At 40.8% G+C, this 22,071-nt stretch overlaps 1 protein-coding gene across 9 annotated transcripts in view; it reads left to right on the top strand.

Annotated features, from left to right (window-relative positions):
* Positions 1-22,071, top strand: part of Zc3h14 (zinc finger CCCH-type containing 14) — a 43,611-nt gene that overhangs the window by 18,279 nt on the left and 3,261 nt on the right. For 2 of the 9 annotated variants that reach the window (XM_059279767.1, XM_059279768.1), the window contains exons 10-13: positions 12,379-12,453; positions 17,137-17,296; positions 18,070-18,302; positions 21,581-21,701. In XM_059279767.1, coding sequence (XP_059135750.1) covers positions 12,379-12,453; positions 17,137-17,296; positions 18,070-18,302; positions 21,581-21,701 — 589 coding nt within the window. Of the gene's footprint in view, positions 1-8,919; positions 9,572-12,378; positions 12,454-17,136; positions 17,297-18,069; positions 18,303-21,580; positions 21,702-22,071 lie in introns of those variants that run through there. The other 7 variants (XM_059279769.1, XM_059279770.1, XM_059279772.1 and 4 more) reach the window with 4 other exon arrangements.

Below are 22,071 nucleotides of genomic sequence, written 5' to 3' on the forward strand. Positions count from 1 at the left end.
ACCTTTTCTATTAAGATCTGAAGTTAGAATCTATAGGTTTCTCCCCACCCCCTCAAAAGTAAATCTGTTGTGTCGTGGTATTTTTAATTTACTTTTCTCTGATCAGAGAGTCCCACTCCCATCGTACCCTCCTCGCCTTAGGTGTCTGATATGTTAAGAACAGTTTTGTATTCCTTCTGAACTATTCTAAGAATTGTTCCAGGTTCTGTGAAATCTTTTTCCATGCATTACTTATCACTCAATTCTTTTTGTTTCTTCCCTTAGCCCCCATTCAATTCTGGAAAAGTTGAAATGATTTTTAAAGTGTCTAGGTACTGTGCTAACAGAGAAAGCTATTGCTAGAGGTATGTCAAAAGGATTCTGGAACTAGCATCTTAGGAGTTCCTGTTGGCCAAAGATAAAACCATTTCATCTTCATAAGGGTGACAGTTGCCTTAAAATGGGCTCTTTCAAATCCAATCCTAAGCACAAGTCTGCTCCCAAACACACACACACACACACACACACACACCAAAAACAACAACAACAAAAAAAAAACAACAACAACAACAAAAAAACCCAAAGAGAAACTAATTGGTTGGCTGAAGGATACATTTACATTGTTTTAAAAACATGAATAAAATAATTGAGCATTTATATTGTTTTTCCTATAATTTTCACTGGTAACCAAATAATAGTCATTGGTACTGTTTTTTTGTAAATAAATTTCATTGAAACCAGTTGTACCAATTTATGAATGGAAATTCAGGAAATGATTGTTTGGCCTCTTGTACTACTCTGTGAGTTGAGTAGTTGCAGTAGATTGGATTTTTTTGTAGACTAAAAGTGTTTGCCAACTCCTGATGTAAGAAATGAGGGAAGTGGGGCTGGAGAGATGGCTTGGTTCAGAACACTGGCTGCTCTTCCAGAGGACCCAGGTTCAATTCCCAGCACCCACATGGTAGCTCACAACCGTCTGTAACTCCAGTCCCAGGTCTGCCCTCTTCTCACCTCTGCAGGTACTGCTTGGACATGGTGCACATACATGCAGGCAAGACACCCATACACATAAAATAAAAACTCTTAAAAATGTCAAAGAGCAAAGAAGTGAGGAAAGCTTCTGTGCGACAGTCATTTCAGTGAGTGAGTGAGAGCAGTGGGTAGAATTGGAGGAATAGTTAGTGCTGTTGTGTCTGAAGTTTCATGCTTTCTGAGAAGAAACTTAATTCTTGCCAAAGGATTTAAACCAAGTCATCAAACCTCTAGTCCCATAATCAACCTAGAAGGTACAGAGGCCAGAAGAATTTATCAGTTGAGCTTCATGTTGTGTTGGCAACAGGAAAAAACATAGTCAGGAAATAGTATATAGTTCATATGACCTGAGAATTTATTTGAAAACAACAGAGACAAAATTAAAGCCATAAGGTTTAGAGATGCACACTATTGTGTAAAACCAGAGAACCTGATTAGATGAAGCGCATAAACCAGCTGGTGGTGAGGTGTTTTTTGGGCTTATGTTCGTTTTTTGAGTTTGTGTGTGTGTGTGTGTGTGTGTGTGTGTGTGTGTGTGTGTGTGTGTTTGGTCTGCGTATTCATGCACAGGAGGACTGCCAATACAGTCCATCAGAAGTTCTCTAAGAAGAGGGTCTGTTGCTGAACTGAACCTCACTGTTTGAGCTATGCTGGCTGACCAGGGAACTTCTTCACCTTTTCCCAGCTCTTGGGCTACAGGCAGGCATACCCTTTCCAAGCTTTTCTGTGGGTCCTGGGGGTCAGAACTGAGTTTCTCATGCTCACATAGAAGGTGCTCTTACCAACCAAACCATCTCTTCAGCCCCAAATGTCTGTCTTTACCTCGTGTTTCCAGTTGAAAGTTCCAGTTGAAATGGTGTCAGATAGTACGAGCGAGGGCTTTTGTAAGCAGGGAGGCACATCACACAAACCCACTGTTTTCTGTGCTCACTGTTGACAGTTTCAGCTGACAGGTTTGGGGGATCTAAATATCTCCATGGGTTTGCATGAGTTATTGACAGCATAGTCTCATCTCCTTGGCCTCTTTCTACTCACCTGCTCATCTCCCTGTATGTGGGCGTTTTCTCTTTTTGTCTTGGGTCAGTCTGTCACCATAGTTTATTATACTTTTTTTTTTTCAGATTTATACATTCTTTTTTGATGTCTCTGTTTTATATATCATTGATTTCTGTTCCAAAAATATCCTCCCATATTTTTTCTAAGTTATTTTAGCCCTTATTTTCCAATGTAAGCTTTAAACTGTATTTTTCTCGTGAGTGCCACTTTTACTGTGTATTCTTTCATTATCAGAGTGCTTTTAATTTCTGTTTAAGTTCTCATCTTTCACAGATGAGTTTTTTGCAAGTGCTTTCGAAATACAATATTGGAAGACATTTGGTCCTCCAATATGGTATAGATATTACATATTCTTTGAAAATTGTTAACAGTATTCTTGTTTGGTATACAGTTGTCTTTTATATATCTTCAAAGAAAGTAAGCGCTAATATTTCTCTGCACATTTTTTGCTTTGGTTCCATGACCTTGTATACCAACAGATGCCTGCCCCCGCCTTCTGTTTTTGGTTGTTTGTTTGTTTTGTTTTTGTTTTTCAAGACCGGGTTTCTCTGTGTAGCCCTGGCTGTCCTGGAACTCACTCTGTAGACCAGGCTGGCCTTGAACTCGGAAAGCTGCCTGCCTCTGGCTCCTGAGGTTGGAAGTAAAGGTGTGTCCACCGTGCCGACTTCATCTTAAAGTCAGTGTTGTCGGATGGCGATAGAGCCTTTGTTTAGAATTGGCCCTGCACTTGTTTCCATGCTTTCATCTTCAGACTTCCTTCTTTTTCCTCCCCTCTGAAAATAAACCATTTTTTAAGAATGGCGTGTGTGTGTGTGTGTGTGTGTGTGTGTGTGTAAGAACAGTTTGTGGGAGTTGGTTCTTTCTACTATGTACCCACATAGTGAATTAAATTGGGGGATTAACTCATGTTTTCAGGCTTAGTGGCAAGTGCCTTCACCTGCTGAATGAACCATCTCAACAGCCTTCAGTTTCCTTTCTCTGTGCTTCCTGTGTAAATGCCTCTTAAATATCATAAAGTGTCATTTAAAAAGATAATTCATCTTATAGCTGAGGATGATACTAAACTTCTGATCCTCTGGCTTCTGCCTCCTTTAGATTAGTGGTTCTCAACCTGTGCATCAAAACCCCTTTGATAGCTTGCATATCAGATATTTATATCACAATTCATAATAGTAACAATTACAGTTATGAAGTAGCAACGAAATAATTTTGTGGTTGGAGGTCACCACAACATGAGGAAGTATATTAAAGGGTTGCAACATTAGGAAGGTTGAGAATCACTGCTTTAGAACAAGTCAATTACAGGTAAATTTCTGAAGAGAGGGATCTCTTGGAACTGGAGTGACAGATGGTTGTGAGTTGCCATGTGGGTACTAGGAGTTGAACCCAGATACTCTTGAAGAGCAGGCAGTACTCTTGACCTCTGAACTGTCTCTCCAGCCCCGTTTGTTTGTTTGTTTGCTTGCTTGCCTGCTTTGAGACAGGGTTTCATGTATCTCAGGCTGGCCTCTACCTCACTATGTAGCAGAGGATGACCTTGAACCAGGAATCCTCCTGGTTACACCTCCTGAGTGCTTGGATTGCAGATATATGCCACCATGCCCAGTTTTATGCTATGGTTGGGTATGGAACCCAGGGCCTTCAGGATGCTGGGAAAGTGCTCCACTAGCTGAACTCCATTCTGAGCCTCTTGTGCAGTACTTTGGCTACATATCCAAATCTAGTTTAACAAGTTACTGACAGCACATAAACATGTGTAGGTCCATTGTCTTCTGGTCTCCATTGTTGTTAATTATCTGTCGTTCCTTCATAGGTGATCTGTCCTCCCTCACTGGCTGCTTCCAAGGTCTTTTCTTTGTCTTTGTTCTGTAGTTTTACTACACTGTGTTTAGGCATGGATTTCCCTTTACTTTGCCTGTTTGGTATATTTCATATTCATATTTTTAAGTAAAGTATTTTATAATACAAAATATGTGTTAACCAGAGAAATTTTAGAAAAACAAATGAATACCTGCTAATACATAAAAAATAGTCAAATAATGTAGAAACTTTTAAAACAAAGCAACATTCTTACTATGAATTCTGTACATTACTTCCTCTCCCCAGAAGTTGTCACCTTTAAATATTTCTGTTTAATGACTTTGAGACAGGTCTCATAACATAGGCTGGCCTTGAACTTTTTCAATATGTAGCTGAGAATGACTCTGAGATTGTCATTATCTTACCTCCAGAGTAGTGGGATTATAGGCATGTGTCATTACATCCTACTGTGTCTGAAATGGGTTTATTCTACCATGTTTTCATTTACCAATTAGAGGTGATATCATTGATTTCTTGCTATAACATTATCCTGTTGAGAAATTCGTATACTAAGACCACTGTTGTATTCTCGGCTATGTTTGCAATTTTAAGCATTATGTCTAAATGCCTATTTTTGTCTGATGTTTTATAGTTCAGTATATTTGATTTCCATGCATTTGACATATTTTTTTTTAATTGACATTTTAGCTGAACATGGTGCCCTACATGTGTACTTCGAACTTTTTTTTTATTTTTTAAAGAAATCTTTGTTTTTTGAGACAGGGTTTCTCTGTGTAGTTTTGGTTCCTGTCCTGGATCTCCTCTGTAGACCAGGCTGGCCTTGAACTCACAGAGATCCACCTGCCTTTCTCCCCCCCCCCCCCCCCCCCCAGTGCTGGGATTAAAGACGTGTGCCACCACTGCCCAGCCAACTCCTAACTCTTTAGAGACTTGGGCAGAAGGATCATAACAAGTTCTAGGCCAGACTGGGCTACATAATAAGACACTTTCTCAAAAAGTACGAGATGGACACTTAAGCCCTCCTTTAATTCTTTTATCTTCTTGACCACCATCTGAGTTGTATTTATTTTTACAGGGGTTGATGATACTTACATTTTGTTCTGTTTTCCTGAGTAAGACTACTTGATTTGTAAATTCCTTCTAAATGTAAAGAACCTATAAGTAGCACTTTACATCATTAAGGCTACATAAATAGTATGTGGTGACTTGGGAGCTGGAGGCAGAAGGATCTGAAATTCAAGATCATCCTCAGGTTTGATGCCAGCCTAGTGTATCCCAGATCCTGTCTCCAAAACAACAAAATTATTCATGGAAGTACCCATTACAAAGGCAAATAGGCATTTTATTTCTTGGCAGATTTTTAGGGATGCCCTAAGAGTCAGCGAGGAAGCCAACCAGCTAGCTTTCTTTCTTTCTTTCTTTTTTTTTTTTTTTTAAAGATTTATTTATTTATTATGTATACAGAAGAGGGTGCCAGATCTCATTACAGATGGTTGTCAGCCACCATGTGGGTGCTGGGAATTGAACTCAGGACCTTTGGAAAAGCAGTCGGTGCTCTTAACCTCTGAGCCATCTCTCCAGCCCTAGCTTGCTTTCTTGCTTTTCTTTCTTGGAGGTTTATGTGTGTATCGGATCCTATATGCATGGATGAGCACGTCATGCACTTAGGGTTCATCCAGAGTCTAGAAGTTGGCATTGGGTCTTCTCACACTGGAGTCACAGGCCATTATGAGCGGCCTGATGTTGGTGCTGGGAACTGATCTCTGGTTTTTTGCAAGAGCAGATAGTGCTGCATGTGGTGGCATGCACCTTTAATTCCAGCACTGGGGAGGCAGAGGCAGGCGGATCTGTGAGTTCAGGTCCAGACAGGTCTACAGAGTTCCAGGACAGCTAGGGCCATAGAGAGAGACTGTCTCAAAATAAACAGATAGATAAATACCAGCAGTGAATGCTCTTAACTGCAGAACCATTTCTCAAGCCCTTTCCTAGAGGGTTGGGGTTTGTTTTTTAGATATGTGTATGTATATGAATGTTTTGGCTGCATGTATGTATGTATACCACATGCATGCTTGGTACTTGTGGAGGTCAGAAGAGTGTCAGGTCTCCAGGGACTGGAGTTTCATGATCTCTAGCCCATGAGCAGCAAGTGCTCTTAACTGCTGAGCCATCTCTCTTGTCCTCGACTCCTACTCCCAGGGTTCTTAAAAACCGTTTTCCCCTTGTTCTTACATACCTTTTGTTTACCTGGTTTCTTCTTTTGGGTTGCCTACTTATTGCACAGTCTCCCTCTTCCCTAGGCTGCTCTGGCTGGAGTGGTCCTGCCTCATCTGGCAAATGAGCTGGGGTTACAGGCTATGCCCCTGTTCTTAGCTAATTCTTGGAAGTTTATTCTCCCTCAGAAAGTTTTAATTTGCTTGTTTGTTTGTTTCCTGTGCTGTTAGTGTCTAAAATTTGACTGTGACAGGCCTCAATGCTAAATAGTCACGTTAGTCACTTTGGGGATGGGTATTCTGTATATCTTTTTATTTGAAAATCTGTGCTCTTCCAGGAGAGGGTGAAATAGTTTTGAAAATTTTACTCTTATCACTTTTATTCTCTGTCAAGTGGCTTTCCTTTCCTTGGATTTTGTTTTTGAGACAAATTTTCACTGTCTAGCTCAGAATGGAATTGAAGTAGCTGTGTAGCGTTGGCTGAACTTAAGTTTGACAGTCTTCATACTTGGATCAGCCTTCTGAATGCTGAGATTACAGGTGTGCATCACCATGTCCATTTGCTGTTTTTACTTGTCTTGTTCTACTCTCCAAAATATTTCCTTACAGGTGTCCTTGATTTATGATTGCGTTACTCTCAATCAAGCCACTGAAGGTGTAAAATGGCATTAAGTTGAGAATTCATTTAAAATACCTCATCTGCCTTCGTAGCTTAGTAGCATCTTGTACTGTGGAGTATCAGTTGTTGACTCTTGTGCATGCCTTTAATCCCAGCACTGGGGAGGCAGAGGCAGGTGGGATCTCTGTGAGTTCAAGGCCAGCCAGAGGTAGGATTGTGTGCCTCACTCCCCTCTCCATGCTAGGATTTGGTCTGGCTTGGGCTTGGTTCTCAACTACTGTAGGAATGTAATTGGTTACTTTATGATGTTTGCACTGATAGGCACATCTTGCCAGGCATTGGTTATTGTTGTAGTTCCCAGTGCTTGCTTTTCTCCTTTGGTAGCTTACATGCTATGAAAGCTAGCCAGTAGGGATGAAACTTCCAATTGTGAACCAATTTGATTTTATCATGTCCTTTGACTCAAGAATGTGATGTCTTCAGCTGTAGGGTCTTACTATCAAGTTCTGGACAATAGCCTGTAATGTTTGGAGATCTTTGGGACCCCATTGGCCAGTTAATTCCAAAAGAAGTAACTCATTCTTAGCACCAGGTTTTATTCGTTAGTCTCTGATGTTGAATAGGGTCATTGTTGCTTTCTTATGGAGTGACTCCATTTTAACTCTGAGTTAGGAAACATTTATGGTGATAGAGTTCCATGTGTCTTTTGAAAGGTTCTTAGTGTTATCTCTCCCATACTTACTCTACCTTACCATCTGCTCCTTTATCACACATTAATCTTTCCTGTTCCATTATTTCCTTTTAACCCTTTATAGTAGTGCATTCTATGTCTTCTCCCTTTAAAGTTCCTCTCCATGGCTCCTTAGTAATTTCCTGACCTATATGGGTATTCAAAATGAAACACACACATCTGAAGACTCAAAGCTAATGTCCACAGATGGAAGGAAACTTGGTATTTGAATTTCTAGGTCTGGGATACCTCACTCCAAAGGATTGTTTCCAGCTTTAAAAGATTATTCATGTAAATCATTTGGAAAACTTAAATCCCAGTAAGATAGCAATTGTCCTCAAGTCAATAAATAATTTCAACTCAGTTTCCATTGAAACCCCCTGCTTTCTTTTTTTTTTTTTTTAAATTAACCACCTGACCCTAAAATTCATAATGGAAATAGGATCTAGAGGAATCAAAACTATTGAAAAAGAATAATGTTGGGGGGTGTATGCTCTGTTTCTGGATTTGAAAACAATACAAAATTCAAAATGATCATGACTGATGTAAAGTTAAGCATACACTGAGAGGCAATACCAAAGTCCAGGTAGCTATACATTCCTGATCAGTTGACTGATTTTTTTTTTTTGTTTTGTTTTTTAAGCAAGGGCAATAAAATAATTCAATAAAGAAAGAATAGTCTTTAACAAGTATTAGTGGGCCATCTGGGTATCTGTAAGAAAAATAGTGACGTTGGGGTCTTTCCAAATATACAAAAAGTAACTCAGAATGAATCAAAAGACCTGCATTATGAAGATCATTATAAGCCTCTTAAGCAAAAAAGTAAGTATAAATACTCAACCTTGGATTAAGGAGTAGTTCCTTAGAATACCAAAGCATAAGCAGCAAAAGAAGAAATAAATTGGACCACACAATAAAAACTTGTTTCAAAGGAAAAAAGTTAAAAGTACCCAAAAATGAGAGAAAATACTTGAGAATATTATATCAAATCCAAGGCAAAAGGTTATTTTTCTGTTTTAAAATTTACACCATTTTGATTGATTTTCTTTTTTAAGTGGTTCCGAGGAGTGAGTCTAGGTCTTCTACACTAGGCAGATGCTCCATACTAAGCTGCATCACTCTCTCCATCATGTTCTGATAGTATGCAGGTGAAGTTCGTTATTGGGTACATTCGAAGACTTGTCTGTGATCGTGAGTCTAGTTACCTTCCCGTCCTCTCCCTACAAAGAGGACGCTAATACAGTGCTCTCATCTACTGCTGAGAGGAAATGGAATTTAAGATAAAGCAACTCAAAGTAATCCGAAGCTCCAAAATTACAGTTAATGGACAACAGGGTGAACCTACTTGCTTAGTTTATGAAGTAGCTCTTCAGGATTCCTAACACATGAAGTAAATAATAGAAAGTTCTTTGGGTATCATGTGTCTCTGCTCAGCCAATCAGAATTCAGGACTATTTGTATGTAATAATAGAGTTTCTTTGCAGAGGAGCTGATAAGTAGGTAGGACTTAAAGGACACAGCAGTGGTTCCAGTGCTCTTAATTGTCGAAGAGAAAAGTGGTCTGGTGTGCTTAACTTTTCACAGTATGAATTCTTACTCTAGAATTGTATCAGCTTATTTTTTCGTTTATAAGTTTTAAAGTAGTTATTAGCACTTCTAAAGGGAACATTATTGGTGATTGCTTTTACTTTTGATGAAATTTAATGGGATGTGAAAATGCCAGGAATTTTATGAAAATGTCTTCAAGATTTTTATCACCATCTTTACCGGTTTTCCTCTCACCGGAGCCGGCTGACCTAGGCTCTCTGACAAGTGATTCCTGTTCACTAAATGAGCTGGACAATATTTCCCACCTTTTGAGGAAAATAGCAACCGACATCAATGAGATTAAAGGGATGAAAGCAGCTATTTTGACAGTAGAAGCAAATCTTTTTGATTTGAATGTTAGAGTGTCCCAGAATGAAGCCAAAATTTCATCTTTAGCGGTTAAAATGAGTGAATATTCAGCATCAACATCTGAATGCAACAGACAGTTGGAAGATTTTCAAGAGAGAGTAGAGTCTGAATCACAGTCAAAGGCTACTGATGTAAAAATAATGGGCTTTCTAACAAATACTGAGAAAGGTAAATTTTATGTTTTAGCTGCTGATCCTTTGATATTTCCACAATAGCTCTGGTATAGAAGCAGTATGGCATAGAGAACGAAGTTGAAATTTTCGTTGGTTGGAACGCTGTATAATTTAACTTGGAAGTCTATGATGTATTGTATCAAACTTCAGCCGAGTTCTCTAATACGTTTTGTTGCTGTCTTGAGGTGCTGGGCTACTGAACGTAGTAGTGCCTTGCACATGCTAGGCTAGGCAAGAACTCAACCAGGAATCCCCTTAAAACTGTTTCTGGGAGCCAGCTGTGTTGGCACGCCTTTAATCCCAACACTAGGAGGTAGACACACGTAGATGTCTTCAGTCCAAGGAATAAGTTCCAGGCCAGCCAGGCCTTACATAGTGAGACCCTGTCTCAAGAAAAGGAGGGGAGTGTCTGGTTTGGGCTGAGTTACCCTTGATGGTGTCAAGTTTATGATCCTCCTACCTCAGACTCCAAGTGTCAGTGGTTCCTGGCTTAAGGTGATAATTTCAAAAGATGTATGGGCTTCATGATAAAGTAAAACTGGAGAGCCGGGCAGTGGTGGCACACGCCTTTAATCCCAGCACTCGGGAGGCAGAGCCAGGAGGATCTCTGTGAGTTCAAGGCCAGCCTGGGCTATAGAGTGAGTTCCAGGAAAGACTCTAAAGCTACACAGAGTCTCAAAAAAAAAAAAAAACTTGAGAGGAAATGATTCTCTTCAGGTATTTTTGTTGTCTTATTTGCTATAAAACTGTTTAATTTCATTACTGGTTCTGTAACCTATAACATGTTAGTAGGTTGTCCAACAGGAGTACAACTTAAGCAAATGATCTATGACCTAAAGTCTCTTCTCCATGATTGTTTGTGCCATAGTAATTTTCAAAGGCATCTACACTCTTTTGCACACAATACCTTAATAAAAAACAGTTGGTAAAATGTTAACTTGAGTATACCTTTTAAAACTTAAAAGTGTGTTACAGTGATGTACTTGACAAAGTCTTGCTGACATTTTATTTGCTTTGTATAAGCAAAGCCTATCTTTGTGGAGCGACACCTACTGGATGCACTAAAAACTAGCATGCAGCTGACTTACTGATGATTTCAGTATTTGAACCCATACCAATTTCATCTCCACATACTGTAGTGTGGTGCTTTTATTCTAAATTAGAAATCAGGTACTAAGTACATGTGATTAAGCATAGTGGGAGTTACAGTTAGAGTGAAGAATGACATCCCTTGTTATAATTCAACTAGTTGGGGAGGATAGACAGAATCAGTTCATTGGACTTTGTTTTTCAGTACAGAAAATAAAATATTAGTATGGGAGCTGAGAGATGGCGCTGTGGTTTAGAGCACTAGCTGCTTTTCCAGAGGACCTGGCTTCAATTCCCAGCAACTACCTTGGCAGCTCACAATTCTCTGTAGCTCCAGTTCCAGGGGATTTGACACCTTTTTCTGGCCTCTATGGGTACCAGGCACACATGCAGTGAACATACATACATTGATGCAAACACTTATACCTACAAAATAAAAATAAATGTTAAATTTAGTATGTGAATGTGAGGGCTCTATGACTGTGACATCTGTCACCATTGGTAACTAGGGTTGACTCAGCTCATCTGGCTGGCTAGGCAGGGATACCTTTCCTTACTGCTCCATTTTGCATTCCTCCCAAAGCTGCATACTCAGTGGAAGAGAATGACCTTCCCTACTAGAGACCACCTGCTACAACCCTCCAAATAAGAGCTCAAGAATATTAATATGAATTAGTATTAAAAATGTAATATTATAAATGAATGTTAAGAGTTACTTTAGGAAGAAGTACTTTATCTGATCAACTTAAAGAAAAATAGATGTATAAATATAAAATTTACTTCAGTGGTTTTCAACCTGTGGGTCACAACACCCTTGGGTCAGATGGCCCTTTCCCAGGGATCATCAGAAAACACAGATATTTACATTACAATTCATAACAGTGGCAAAATTACAGTTACGAAGTAGCAACAAAAATAATTTTATGGTTGGGGGTCACCACAACATGAGGGATGGTATTAAAGGGTTGCAGCATTAGGAAGGTTGAGAATGACTGAATTATATTCAGACAGCATCACTTGGTGACAGGGACAGTCTCCTTAGGTGATGGCATCATTGGGCAGAGTCTACTTTCAGAAGCCGGTCACTACCACATTACAAAGAGATGCTTGTGGAGCCACTGTTGAGCAGCTGAGCATTCTTATGAAGCTCATTAACAGTCTCATGTGCAGCCAGCGGAGGATCTGGATTGCAGAATTCATTTTGCATCTCTCCATGCCATTTTGTCTTTTAAGATTTTTATCACAGGGTAATTGTGGAATATATCTTGATTTTGGTTTAAGTTCCCACATGTTCTGCTATTTTCAAAGATGACGAGGTCATGGGGAAGGGGAAGCAGTGTGGGGTAAGTAATAAAGAGAAGAGTTCCAGAAACAGACTTCCCATGCCTGGTGTGGAGTTGATTGTCACCCTGTGGCCACAGATGGTTAACTCCTGTTTATTTCACCCTTTCGGTTTTTGCCATATTTTCTTCAATCCAAGAAGACTTAGCCACCCCACATATGGAACCAAGAGGAACTTCATTACCATTTTTGGTTTAACCCAAGAACAGCTTTTTGTTTAACAGAGATATCCTTGAAGACTGTTACTTATTAGCAAATTGTGTTGTAGGAGCTCTATTTTAAGACTTCCAAATGAATTCAAAGATTAATTTCTGAGAAATAAATGTTGATATTTGTGTTAAGCTTAGTGAAGTTTTAAAACTTATATTCTAGGCACTCAACAGAGGCAGTTATTATCCCGACTGCAAATTGACCCAGTAATGGTAGAGACAATGGAGATGAGTCCAGGTGGGTAATGTTTACATTTGCATTGTAATGTGCCAGTTTGCTGTTGCCATTCCCATTCCTTACACCTCACTCAGTGTAGCATGTGTCTCTTAGATCCTGCCCTAAGACAACACAGTTAGATGGGTGAAAGTTCTTTAGGGCCAGGATGTAAGATCTGCATTTCCTTCATATGTGGTGTTTTTGCCTCATTCATAAGCTTTCTCTCCCCGTGCCTTGCCTTCTCAACCCTTAGCTGCTCACTTTCCTGCCGTGACAGCAGCTCGAGTCCCCAGTCCATCTTCTCCCCTGTGCTGCTCATTCTCGCTGTCTGGGCAGCTCGAGTCCCTAGCTCTCACCTTCTCCCACCTTTGCTGTTTTTCCAGAGCTGATTCAGCACCCCCTCAGCGACAGTTCAACTTACCCAGTGTGCTGACGTCACTGTACAGTCTCCTTCTCAGGGACCACTAACCACTTGTCTAAAACTTCTGACAAGCAAGTCGACTCACCCCGATGCACACTCTGCGGGCTGCTTCAGGATGGAGTGCGGTCCTTATTTTTATCTGTGGTTTTGGTTTCCTAATCCCTGCCAGGTCCACGTTCAGTGCTTAATAAATGCAGGGAATAGTTGGATACCTGGAACCTTTTCTTTTTGACAGAGTTGGATTATGTGGCCCAACTGACTCCAGCTCGCAGTCCTGCTTTCATGTTCAAGTGCTGGGATTACTTGCGCCACCATGCCTAACACTTGTTTTCTTGTGTTTCCCCGGGAAGCCGCCCTTGGTTGGAAGTCCTGGTCCTTGATTCCTTTCTCTGCTTGCCGCTTCCTAAATCATCTTCCCCTCTCAGAACTCCACAGTCATTGTTTCCCTAGTTCTGTACGTCTTAACAGGTGCTTTTGCTCTCAAAGGTTGGCCTCTGTCTAGACTTGAGGTTCTCCCCATCTGAACCGGATGTCGCTCTCCTCCTCGCCTTAACCCTGCTTCTCCTGCCTTCTGCCTGTTGAGTGCTGAGATGCCTGACCCAGCAGCCCTGCATACAGTTTCCACAAAGGAGTCTTGGGTTAAGTGTAGTGGCCAAAGTCTGTGCATTGTTGGACCCACTTCGTCAGCTCTTGTGCAGCCCCCGCCCCTTTTTTCCTTGTTTACCTTCATTGCACAGCTCAGCTTGAAGTATTAGGTAGTTCTGTGAGGCTTGTGAGTGAGAACAGTCTTGATTCTGTCAAATTCTTCATGTTCTGTTGAGTTTCTTTTTAACATTTTGTTTTGTTTCATATGTGTCATACTTTGTTATTTCTTTGAGGCTGTTAAAAGTTGGTTTTGACAGTTTTCTTTTCCTTCCTTGGTTTTGTTTATCTAAGTTGTTGCTTTTGACTTTCATGATAGAGGTTTTCCACATGCAGTTCTTTGATTATCTAATTAAAAAGAGAATCAGTAAAAAGTTGATTGATATTCTGGATTTTTGAGTTGGGGCGTATGTGTTTGGACTTTGTTTTTGAATATGGATCCTGTGTGGAGAATGACTTGTCATGTTGATTTAATCTGGGGGTACCCTGATTATTAATAGCACTTAAGCCTTCTTAGTCTGGTCAGTTTTACCAATAAAGGTCTTCTAAATAATAACCTGATTGTCAGAGTTCAGATAGCTCAGTCAGTAGAGGAGGACCATGGAAAAACCTTAATATTAATTATTATATAGTGTTTACTTAATTCCTCTCCCTGTTTCTCTATGGACTTCCTGGAGCATGGCTGGCATTTCTGGAATTTATTGGGAGTCTAAAGTCCCACCTTTGCCAAGGGAGGAGATGTATAAAATGGGTTAGGGTTTTCAGGAAAGCTGCCTTCTAAACAGTCTTTCAGTGTTCATTCTTGCTCTTTTGTTGTGTACCTTTCTGTCAGATAGCTCATCCCTGCCTCTGCAGCAGAGATGGGCAAGAGGGCACTCTAAAGTCTTCACTGTAGTGGTAGGCTGGCTGTGTGAGGTTGCAAACAAACTAGGTGCATGGACTGAGGTTCTAGGAAAGGCTCGTTGCTTCCTTCTGAAGTGAGCCTCTAGCCTGCCTCTCTTCCGCCCTTCCCAAGGTCCTCTTTGTGGCTGGTTCTCAGTCTTTGGAGAACTTGGTGTTCTACATTAGATAGCTTTATTACTGTCTTAGAATCAGTTTCCACTCCTGCTTTTTTACTTTGAAAATATGCTTGTTCATTTGCAACTATTTTCTTTATGGGTATATACCTTTTTGTTTAAAAAGCAAAACCCTTGATCACCATTTTTGTGAGGCTTCAGAAAGGGCTAGAAAGTAAATGCTTGAGCTCAGCCCAGGTCTCTACCCAGACAGACTGTTACCCTCCTCTCTGCAGGGGTTCATTGTCACCTAGTGCCTGTACTGAGCTGAGGTGGGCAGTGCATGGATGTATAGAGTAGAGACATCTAGGTTCTTTTTCCATTTGTGTATGTGTGGCGTGCATGTATGTATGCATGTTTACATACATATGGGTTCATATGAGTGTATGTCCATGTGCATGTGGAGGCTTAAGGCTGATGTTAGGAATCCTCCATCCATCTTCCATCTTACTCTGAAGCTGAAATGAAGAGGTGGATCACCAGTCCCACCTGATAATTACATGGGTTCTGGGGGATCAAACTACAGTCCTCATCCCTGGCTCAGCACGCACGGTAGCCTCTGAGCAATCTCCCTGGCCTGAAACTGGATTCAGTGCACATTTCCCTGAACTCGGTAGCCTGTGTCCCCTGTGCTCCAGTGTTCCGTCAGCTTCTTATCCTTCTGTTCTCATTGCCTTCCGTTCCCCTTGCTCAGTACAGGGCTAACTACCTGTGTTTTCTTCTCAACATTATTTTTGTGTGTTCTGTGCCCTGCTGAGGTATGAACTGGAAAGGACAGCTATTCCACACAAAGTGCAGAGTGGTAGGAAGGGAATGCAGATTCCTTAGACCAAGTTCTGCTAGCCAGACACTCAGTGAGTCTTTGAAGAGCTTTGGACTGCCTCGGTAACATGGGAGGAAAACTGCCAAATCAGCTTCTTGGTGGAGTGTCCAGTTGATCAGAGTTAAACACTGACCACAACACTGCTGCTCTTCTCTCCAGAGGTCAGAGTGTGAATTTTTACCTCCCTTCTAACTAGGTAGGAACCCCAGCGGATCTCAAACTCAGTAAATCTAAACGTGACGGTTTTCCATTGGCTCCTCTCTCCCTGTGCTTCCGGCTTTGGCCTCCTATCTTCCTTCTGTCCACTTTGCCTTCCCTACTTGTGGTTGCAGTGGTAGCCCTTGGGGGTCCTCCTGGCTGATGGAGTGTGGAGCATGTTTCTTTGTCACGTGAGGGATGAAGGGGAGGATTTTTTCTTTATTTGTTTACTTATTTGAGACCGGGTCTGTCTTTGTAGGCCTGGCTGGCCTGGAACCTACTGTGTAAATTAGGCTAGCCTTGGACTCTCAGATATCCTCCTGCCTCTGCCTCCTGAGTGCTAGGACTAAAGGTCTATATAACCACTCCCAGCATGGGAAGAGAATATTTTAACTTTTTCTAGAAACCTGTTGATCATGTTACCTTCCTGTTTAAGAACCTCTTACTGTTTCCAGACAAAAATCTACAGTGGTGAGGCATGTGATCCATGATTACATTCTTGGTTACCATTCTCCCTCTCCTACCATCACAAACAACTTTTTAGCTACTCTGCATTCCTCACCTTTTCTCAGGGCCTTGGGAAAGCCCCTTCCTTGCTCCATGTGTTTTTCTTTGCCCTATTGGCTCTCTGACTCTCCCTGCTCTGCTCTACTCATTCTTTTAATATTCACTTGACATATTCATTTTCAGCAAGCTTTTCTTTGACCTTTCAGTTGGAGGAGGTGCTTCCCTTGTTTCCACCAACACCTCTTCGTTCCCTTTCTGGGCTTTGCTGTTTAGGATTGTGTGTGTGTCTGATTTTCTTTTCCTCTTTATCTGCGTACTTAGCACAGTCCTTAGTTGCTCAGTAAATAAGCATTCAGTGAATTAATAGCCTGAATTTTGTTCTCTTTTTATTTGTTGGCTTTAGAAGAAGCAATTAGCTTTGGTCATACGATGGCATACTGATAGGTTAGCATGTCCACTTAGAACTCAGTTGTCATATTCTGTGAAGTACTCAGTCTGACATGCTGCAGATGACTTGAGCTTGTGGCTTGCACTGGTTAGTGTGATACACATTCATCTTAAAATTCCCTTTCAAAATAGTTTTCTGTGTACAGCTGGGTTAAGTTAGGCTGACTGAATTCTTATCAGGCAGTGTTCTCTGTAAATATTACTGTGAGGAAGGAATAGAACCTACCTTGGAAAAGTGGTTCAACAGGTTTTGAATCATAACTTTAGGAAACATGAAGATTCTTAAATTCCTTCTAGTTTTGGAAAACAATAGCTTGTCCTTTTACTGTGTACTGTTCCTATCCCAAGAGATATGCTATGGGAAGGCCTTTTTCTGCTGTAGGCAGAGGGCATCATTTGTAATATGCCATGTGAGGGAAGGGCTGTCTGAGTTCTTTGAAAAGATGTTTGCAGTAAGATTTACATTCTTGTTCCTGAGTAGAAATTAGTTGTGATTTTCTTTCAAAGTAATTGTGATAATATAAAAGATTGACGTTCTTCTCACATGTATGATTTTGAGAATAAAAGTTCTATTCAGAAGTAAATATTTATGGCCAATTTTTTTGGCTCAGATTACTATGACATGGAATCCATGGTCCATGCAGACACAAGATCATTTATTCTGAAGAAGCCAAAGCTGTCTGAGGAAATAGTAGTGACACCAAACCAGGAGTCGGGGATGAAGACTGCAGATGCCCTTCGGGTACTTTCAGGACACCTTATGCAGACACGGTAGATGGTTTCTTTTTCTTGTGTAGCTACTTTATGTGATTAGATAGTGCAGGTCAACTGTTAGTTCCCAGCTTCCCTGTTCCTGTAGCTCCCACTAGATGGTGCTTTTATTGATTCACTGGCTAGGCCATGAATTCAGTTTTCACAAATTTGTTCATCTTTCTTGTTCAGAAATCCATTAAATAGAAATAAAAACTCAGAGTATAATTTAACTCCATTGATAAAGGTTTTAGTGTTCTGTTTTGTTTTTAAATGTAAACCCAGGGAATCAAACTTCCAAAGCTGGGTAACCGAAATCAGGAAGTCCTGCAGGTATTACTAGCTAAGGCTTGTGTGGTTCCTTCCTAAGAAAGCGGAGTGTTCAGTAAAGAAACATGTGTACAGATGACAAAATCAGTATAAAAGTAAAGCTGATGGCCAAGATGCTTGGAGCATCTATGCTACTTGTTCTTTGGCTTGGTTTGGTTTGGTTTCTGGTTTATTTCCATATTGACCCTATAAGGATCAAATGGACAATGGAGTCAAAGTTGAGAGGATATTGTCATTATTAGTGAGTACAGGCTAAAAGGTCACTGGTGTTGCTGCTACAACCTGCCCTTGCGTGTTAGTTAGCAGGATTCTACTTATGCTATAGCAGGAAGTCAGGCTAAGGCTATCTTAATGAACCAGATGCAAAGCAATGGAGGAACAATTCTGCTGAAGAGGACTTTAGGAGGCTCAGCATTTTGTGTTTTGTTTCCCTAATTCTATGGTATTTTTTATCTGTCTGGCAGAGATCTTGTACAACCAGATAAACCTGCAAGTCCCAAGTTTATAGTGACGCTGGATGGTGTCCCCAGCCCCCCAGGATACATGTCAGATCAAGAGGAGGAGATGTGCTTTGATGGAATGAAATTCGTAAACCAAACCGCAGCCTCACACAAGGGACTCAGAGGTCTCCTCCACCCACAGCAGTTGCATTTGATGGACAGGCAGCTTGAGGACCCAGATGGTAGCTTTTCCAACGGTGTGTTGAGAGCTCAGACTTTGCCTTCTCAGCCCACTGTCATGGAGAAGGGAGTCTTGGCCTGTTTCTGTCTTGAGTGAATATTGGTTTGAGGCCTCACTTCATTTCTATTCAGTAGCCTGTTTTCTCCTATTACACACAACCACCGGTTCAGTCTCAAACTCTCCCTGGACTTGTTTCACAGGCGTTCTGTGATGCTCGTGTTAAAATGGAGTCCAGTCATCGTGATCTAAAATACCTCTTTATTGTGATTGCTGAAGGATGGACCATCGTTCTTGATGCATGGGTTGCCTTTTCTTCAGAAACTTACTTTCCCTATGTGCCAGCAACCGTAAACTTGAGAGGAAGATGGGTTTCCATTTTGGTGTTTTTGGCACCATAGTATTATTTCTCTGGAAGGGATTTCTTACCTAATCTGATAGGATGCTTGTTCAGAATATCAGAAGACATTATTATTAGTACTCAGTGAACTCAGTTGAGATGGTGCCATGCTTTTAAGTAGCCATTTGTGTTTTCACCACTTCTTACCTCCCAGATACCAGTGGTAGGTGTGGCACCATCAATCCTTTTTTTCTTTTAGACTTATTTTCCATGAGTATTTTGCCTGCATGTATGAAAGTGCAGCAGCACATGCATACCTGGTACTGTGTCAGATCCCCTGGAAATAGTTACACACAGCTGTGAGTTGCCACATGGGTGCTGGGAACTGAACCTGAGTCCTCTGCAAGAGCAGCCAGTGCTCTTAGCCACTGAGACATCTCTCCATCCCCCCACCAATACTTGTCCTTCCTTATTTAGATGCACTTCTTAAGTAATTTAATTAATTACTAAATCTTAAACAGATTCAAGGAGAAGAAAACCAGTAAATTTCCAAGTGTTTACTAAATAAAAAAAAAATTTTTTTTTTTGGCAGGGACATAAAAATACATTGATACTTTTTCTTCAGCCACTAAAAATATAGTAAACTAGAACAGATTATGAGTCCATAAGTGAGAAACACTTTTGAGGGGCTTTTCCTGCTGTGAGTCAGTGTCATGTGTGTGTGTGTGTGTGTGTGTGTGTGTGTGTGTGTGTGTGTGTGTAGTCTTGGTTTGTTGATGGGGTTGCAAGTGTGACCCTAAGTAAAGCAAAATTTCCACAGTAAAAACTGCAGTAGACAGTGCACAGTTTTGACCCTGCATGCTGTGTTTCAAATCGGAAAGTTCATTGTGAAACTGCTTAGTTGTCAGTTTGATAGCTTAACCCTCGGCTCTTTTAGGACCCAGTTTCCTTTACAGGTGAGTTTCCGTGATGGTATTTGGGATGTCGGTAGCCATGTCAGTAACATGCTAGTCACAGGTACGCCTGTCTTGTGTGAATGCCATGACCATCATGGAGACAGCGGGGATGAGGAGAGCACAGTTACTGCATGGGGGGTGAAACACTGTAGCAGCAAGAACATGCTGTTGTAGAAGAGATTCCTACAGGACCTAGAAGCTCTGGTCTTCACCTAATGCAAGCAAGGAGTGGAGATTTTTGTCTTTGGGTTGGTATTTTGGTGGTGTTTGAAGGTGCTAACCAACCGCACCATCTATTTCAGGACACCTCCGCTGCCCATCACCTGGCAGCACTTTACAGCTTTCCATACGAAGGGAGTTTGCCTCTGAAAATTAGTCACATATGAAGTAGAATGTCAGTATAGGAAAACCAGAGCATGACGTCTGTATATTGCTTTACATTTTCTTCACTAAGAGGAAGCTCCTTGTAACATAATTTTAAAAACTATTCTTTTTGAGTTGCTGCTTCACTTTTCTGGCTGCACTGCTCTTTCAGAGCTAGTCTTTCTCTTGTTTGAGGTCTTCATGTGTATGCCACAGTCTTGTATGTAGAGCAGTGCGTGGCACTTTCCTCTAGGGATAGGACAAAGATCATCAAAAAGTGAGTGAGCTTCCCCCTTCCCAAGCTGGTAGGTTTTCTTTAGAAATTTTCAAAGAACATTTATATACTAAGTCTAAAATAAATGACTTTCTATTTTTATTATTTTGCTGTATAAGTGATCAAGTCCAGGGCCTTGTGGATGCTGAATAAGCATTCACTGCAGGGCTGACCTCCCAGTCCTGCTCCTTTCAAAGTAGCATAGGAATCTGTATCAGAAATAGCATAACAATTAGTGAGGCTCCTGTCTGCACATGACACTGCTGTGTTCGCATGTAGGGAGAACAGAAGTTGGGTCACTAGAGCAGAAGTGTTGCCTCCTTTGTATCATCATCTGATTCTGAGCAAAATGACTTTCAGAGAAGTTAGAGTTTGCTAAGGTGTCTAAATGAACTGCTACCACGCAGAGCCAGATATCCCCTACCAGAGCTTGGCACCACTGCTGCAGTATAGCTGAGGTGAGAGTTGGCATCATAAACAATGTGAACAGGTAACATGTAAGATCCAATGATGATATTTTTTGACTGATGTCTCAGATCAAAGGCAGCAGATTATGGCTTTCATGTATAATTTTATTTGGTGCTATAGTTTCATGCAGATGTCTTATGAAAAGTTAAGAGGGTCCATTCTCATGTGCCATAGTAGTTGATACTGTAATTGGACATGACTGAATGCAGAGACAGGGAACTCCTTGAGTGAGGCTTGTTTTCCAGGTCATGGTGCCCCAGTCTGACCAACTTAGCATCTTACCCAATCAGACTTCAGACTTGCTCTGCAGATGACCTCCCTCCCTAACCCCTACCCTAGGCAGTGCTAGTCCGTTTTAGGTAAAGCTGTTTTCTGTTTAGATAGCAAGGAGAGTTCGGTGCCTTTACTCAATACCTCAGCAGTTGGGGATACTGGACAGCAGTTGGGGATACTGGACACTTGTCACTTTGATGGCATACGAAAATTACTCCTATTCCTAGTCAGCTTCTATTTTCAGCGTCAGTGGGTTTTGTTCTGTTCTGGTTTGGTTTGGTTTGGTTTTGGTTTTTGTTATTGTTGTTGGGTTTTTTGTTTTTGTTTTTTGACATCCTTCACTTCTATATTTTTCTGAGTGAGACTGAAATGTAGACTTTGGTGAAAACTGGAGCTGTACCTGCAGAGTCCCTGTGTTCTTGAGGTTTTAGTATGACAACTCTGGTCTCCTTCCTGCTAACCTTAGGTTCCGTTACTAGGATTGTCCGTATCATTTGGGGTTATTTTGTAGGGCCGCAAACGATAACACACAATTTTGAGACTTGGGTTTGGGGCTTATTTATTGAATAAAAACCCTTTACTGAAATTGTAATTAACAAAATGCTCTTAATTCCTCTTTGAAGCTGAGATGACTGACCTGAGTGTGGCACAAAAACCAGAAAAGATTTTGGAGCGCTGCAAGTACTGGCCTGCTTGTAAAAATGGGGATGAGTGTGTATACCATCATCCCATTTCACCTTGCAAGTGAGTAATAATATCAAATGGATATTTTGCATATTAATCTACATCCTGTAACTTTTTCTTTTCCTTTGTAGAGAAGTTTCATAAGTGAACACAATACTTGATAATAACTGTAACCCACCCTAGAGCTCTGTATGTGTACATGTATTAAAAATGGTTTGTTTGGTATGTATGATCCTGAAATGTCTGGGTCCGTTGGGGTTCCTGTACATCACGTGTAACTATACAGTTAGTATATATTTGTTCACAAACATCATCTGTTTTATTTAGGTTGGGAGTAAATTGAGTTATATAAGTAATGAAAAAATATTCTAGATGTGGGTTAGTTTTCCTTACCAACTGGCTGACATAATGCAGGGAATTTTGTGAGATT

This window comes from Peromyscus eremicus, chromosome 14 (assembly GCF_949786415.1).
Source record: "Peromyscus eremicus chromosome 14, PerEre_H2_v1, whole genome shotgun sequence".
NCBI lineage: Eukaryota > Metazoa > Chordata > Mammalia > Rodentia > Cricetidae > Peromyscus > Peromyscus eremicus.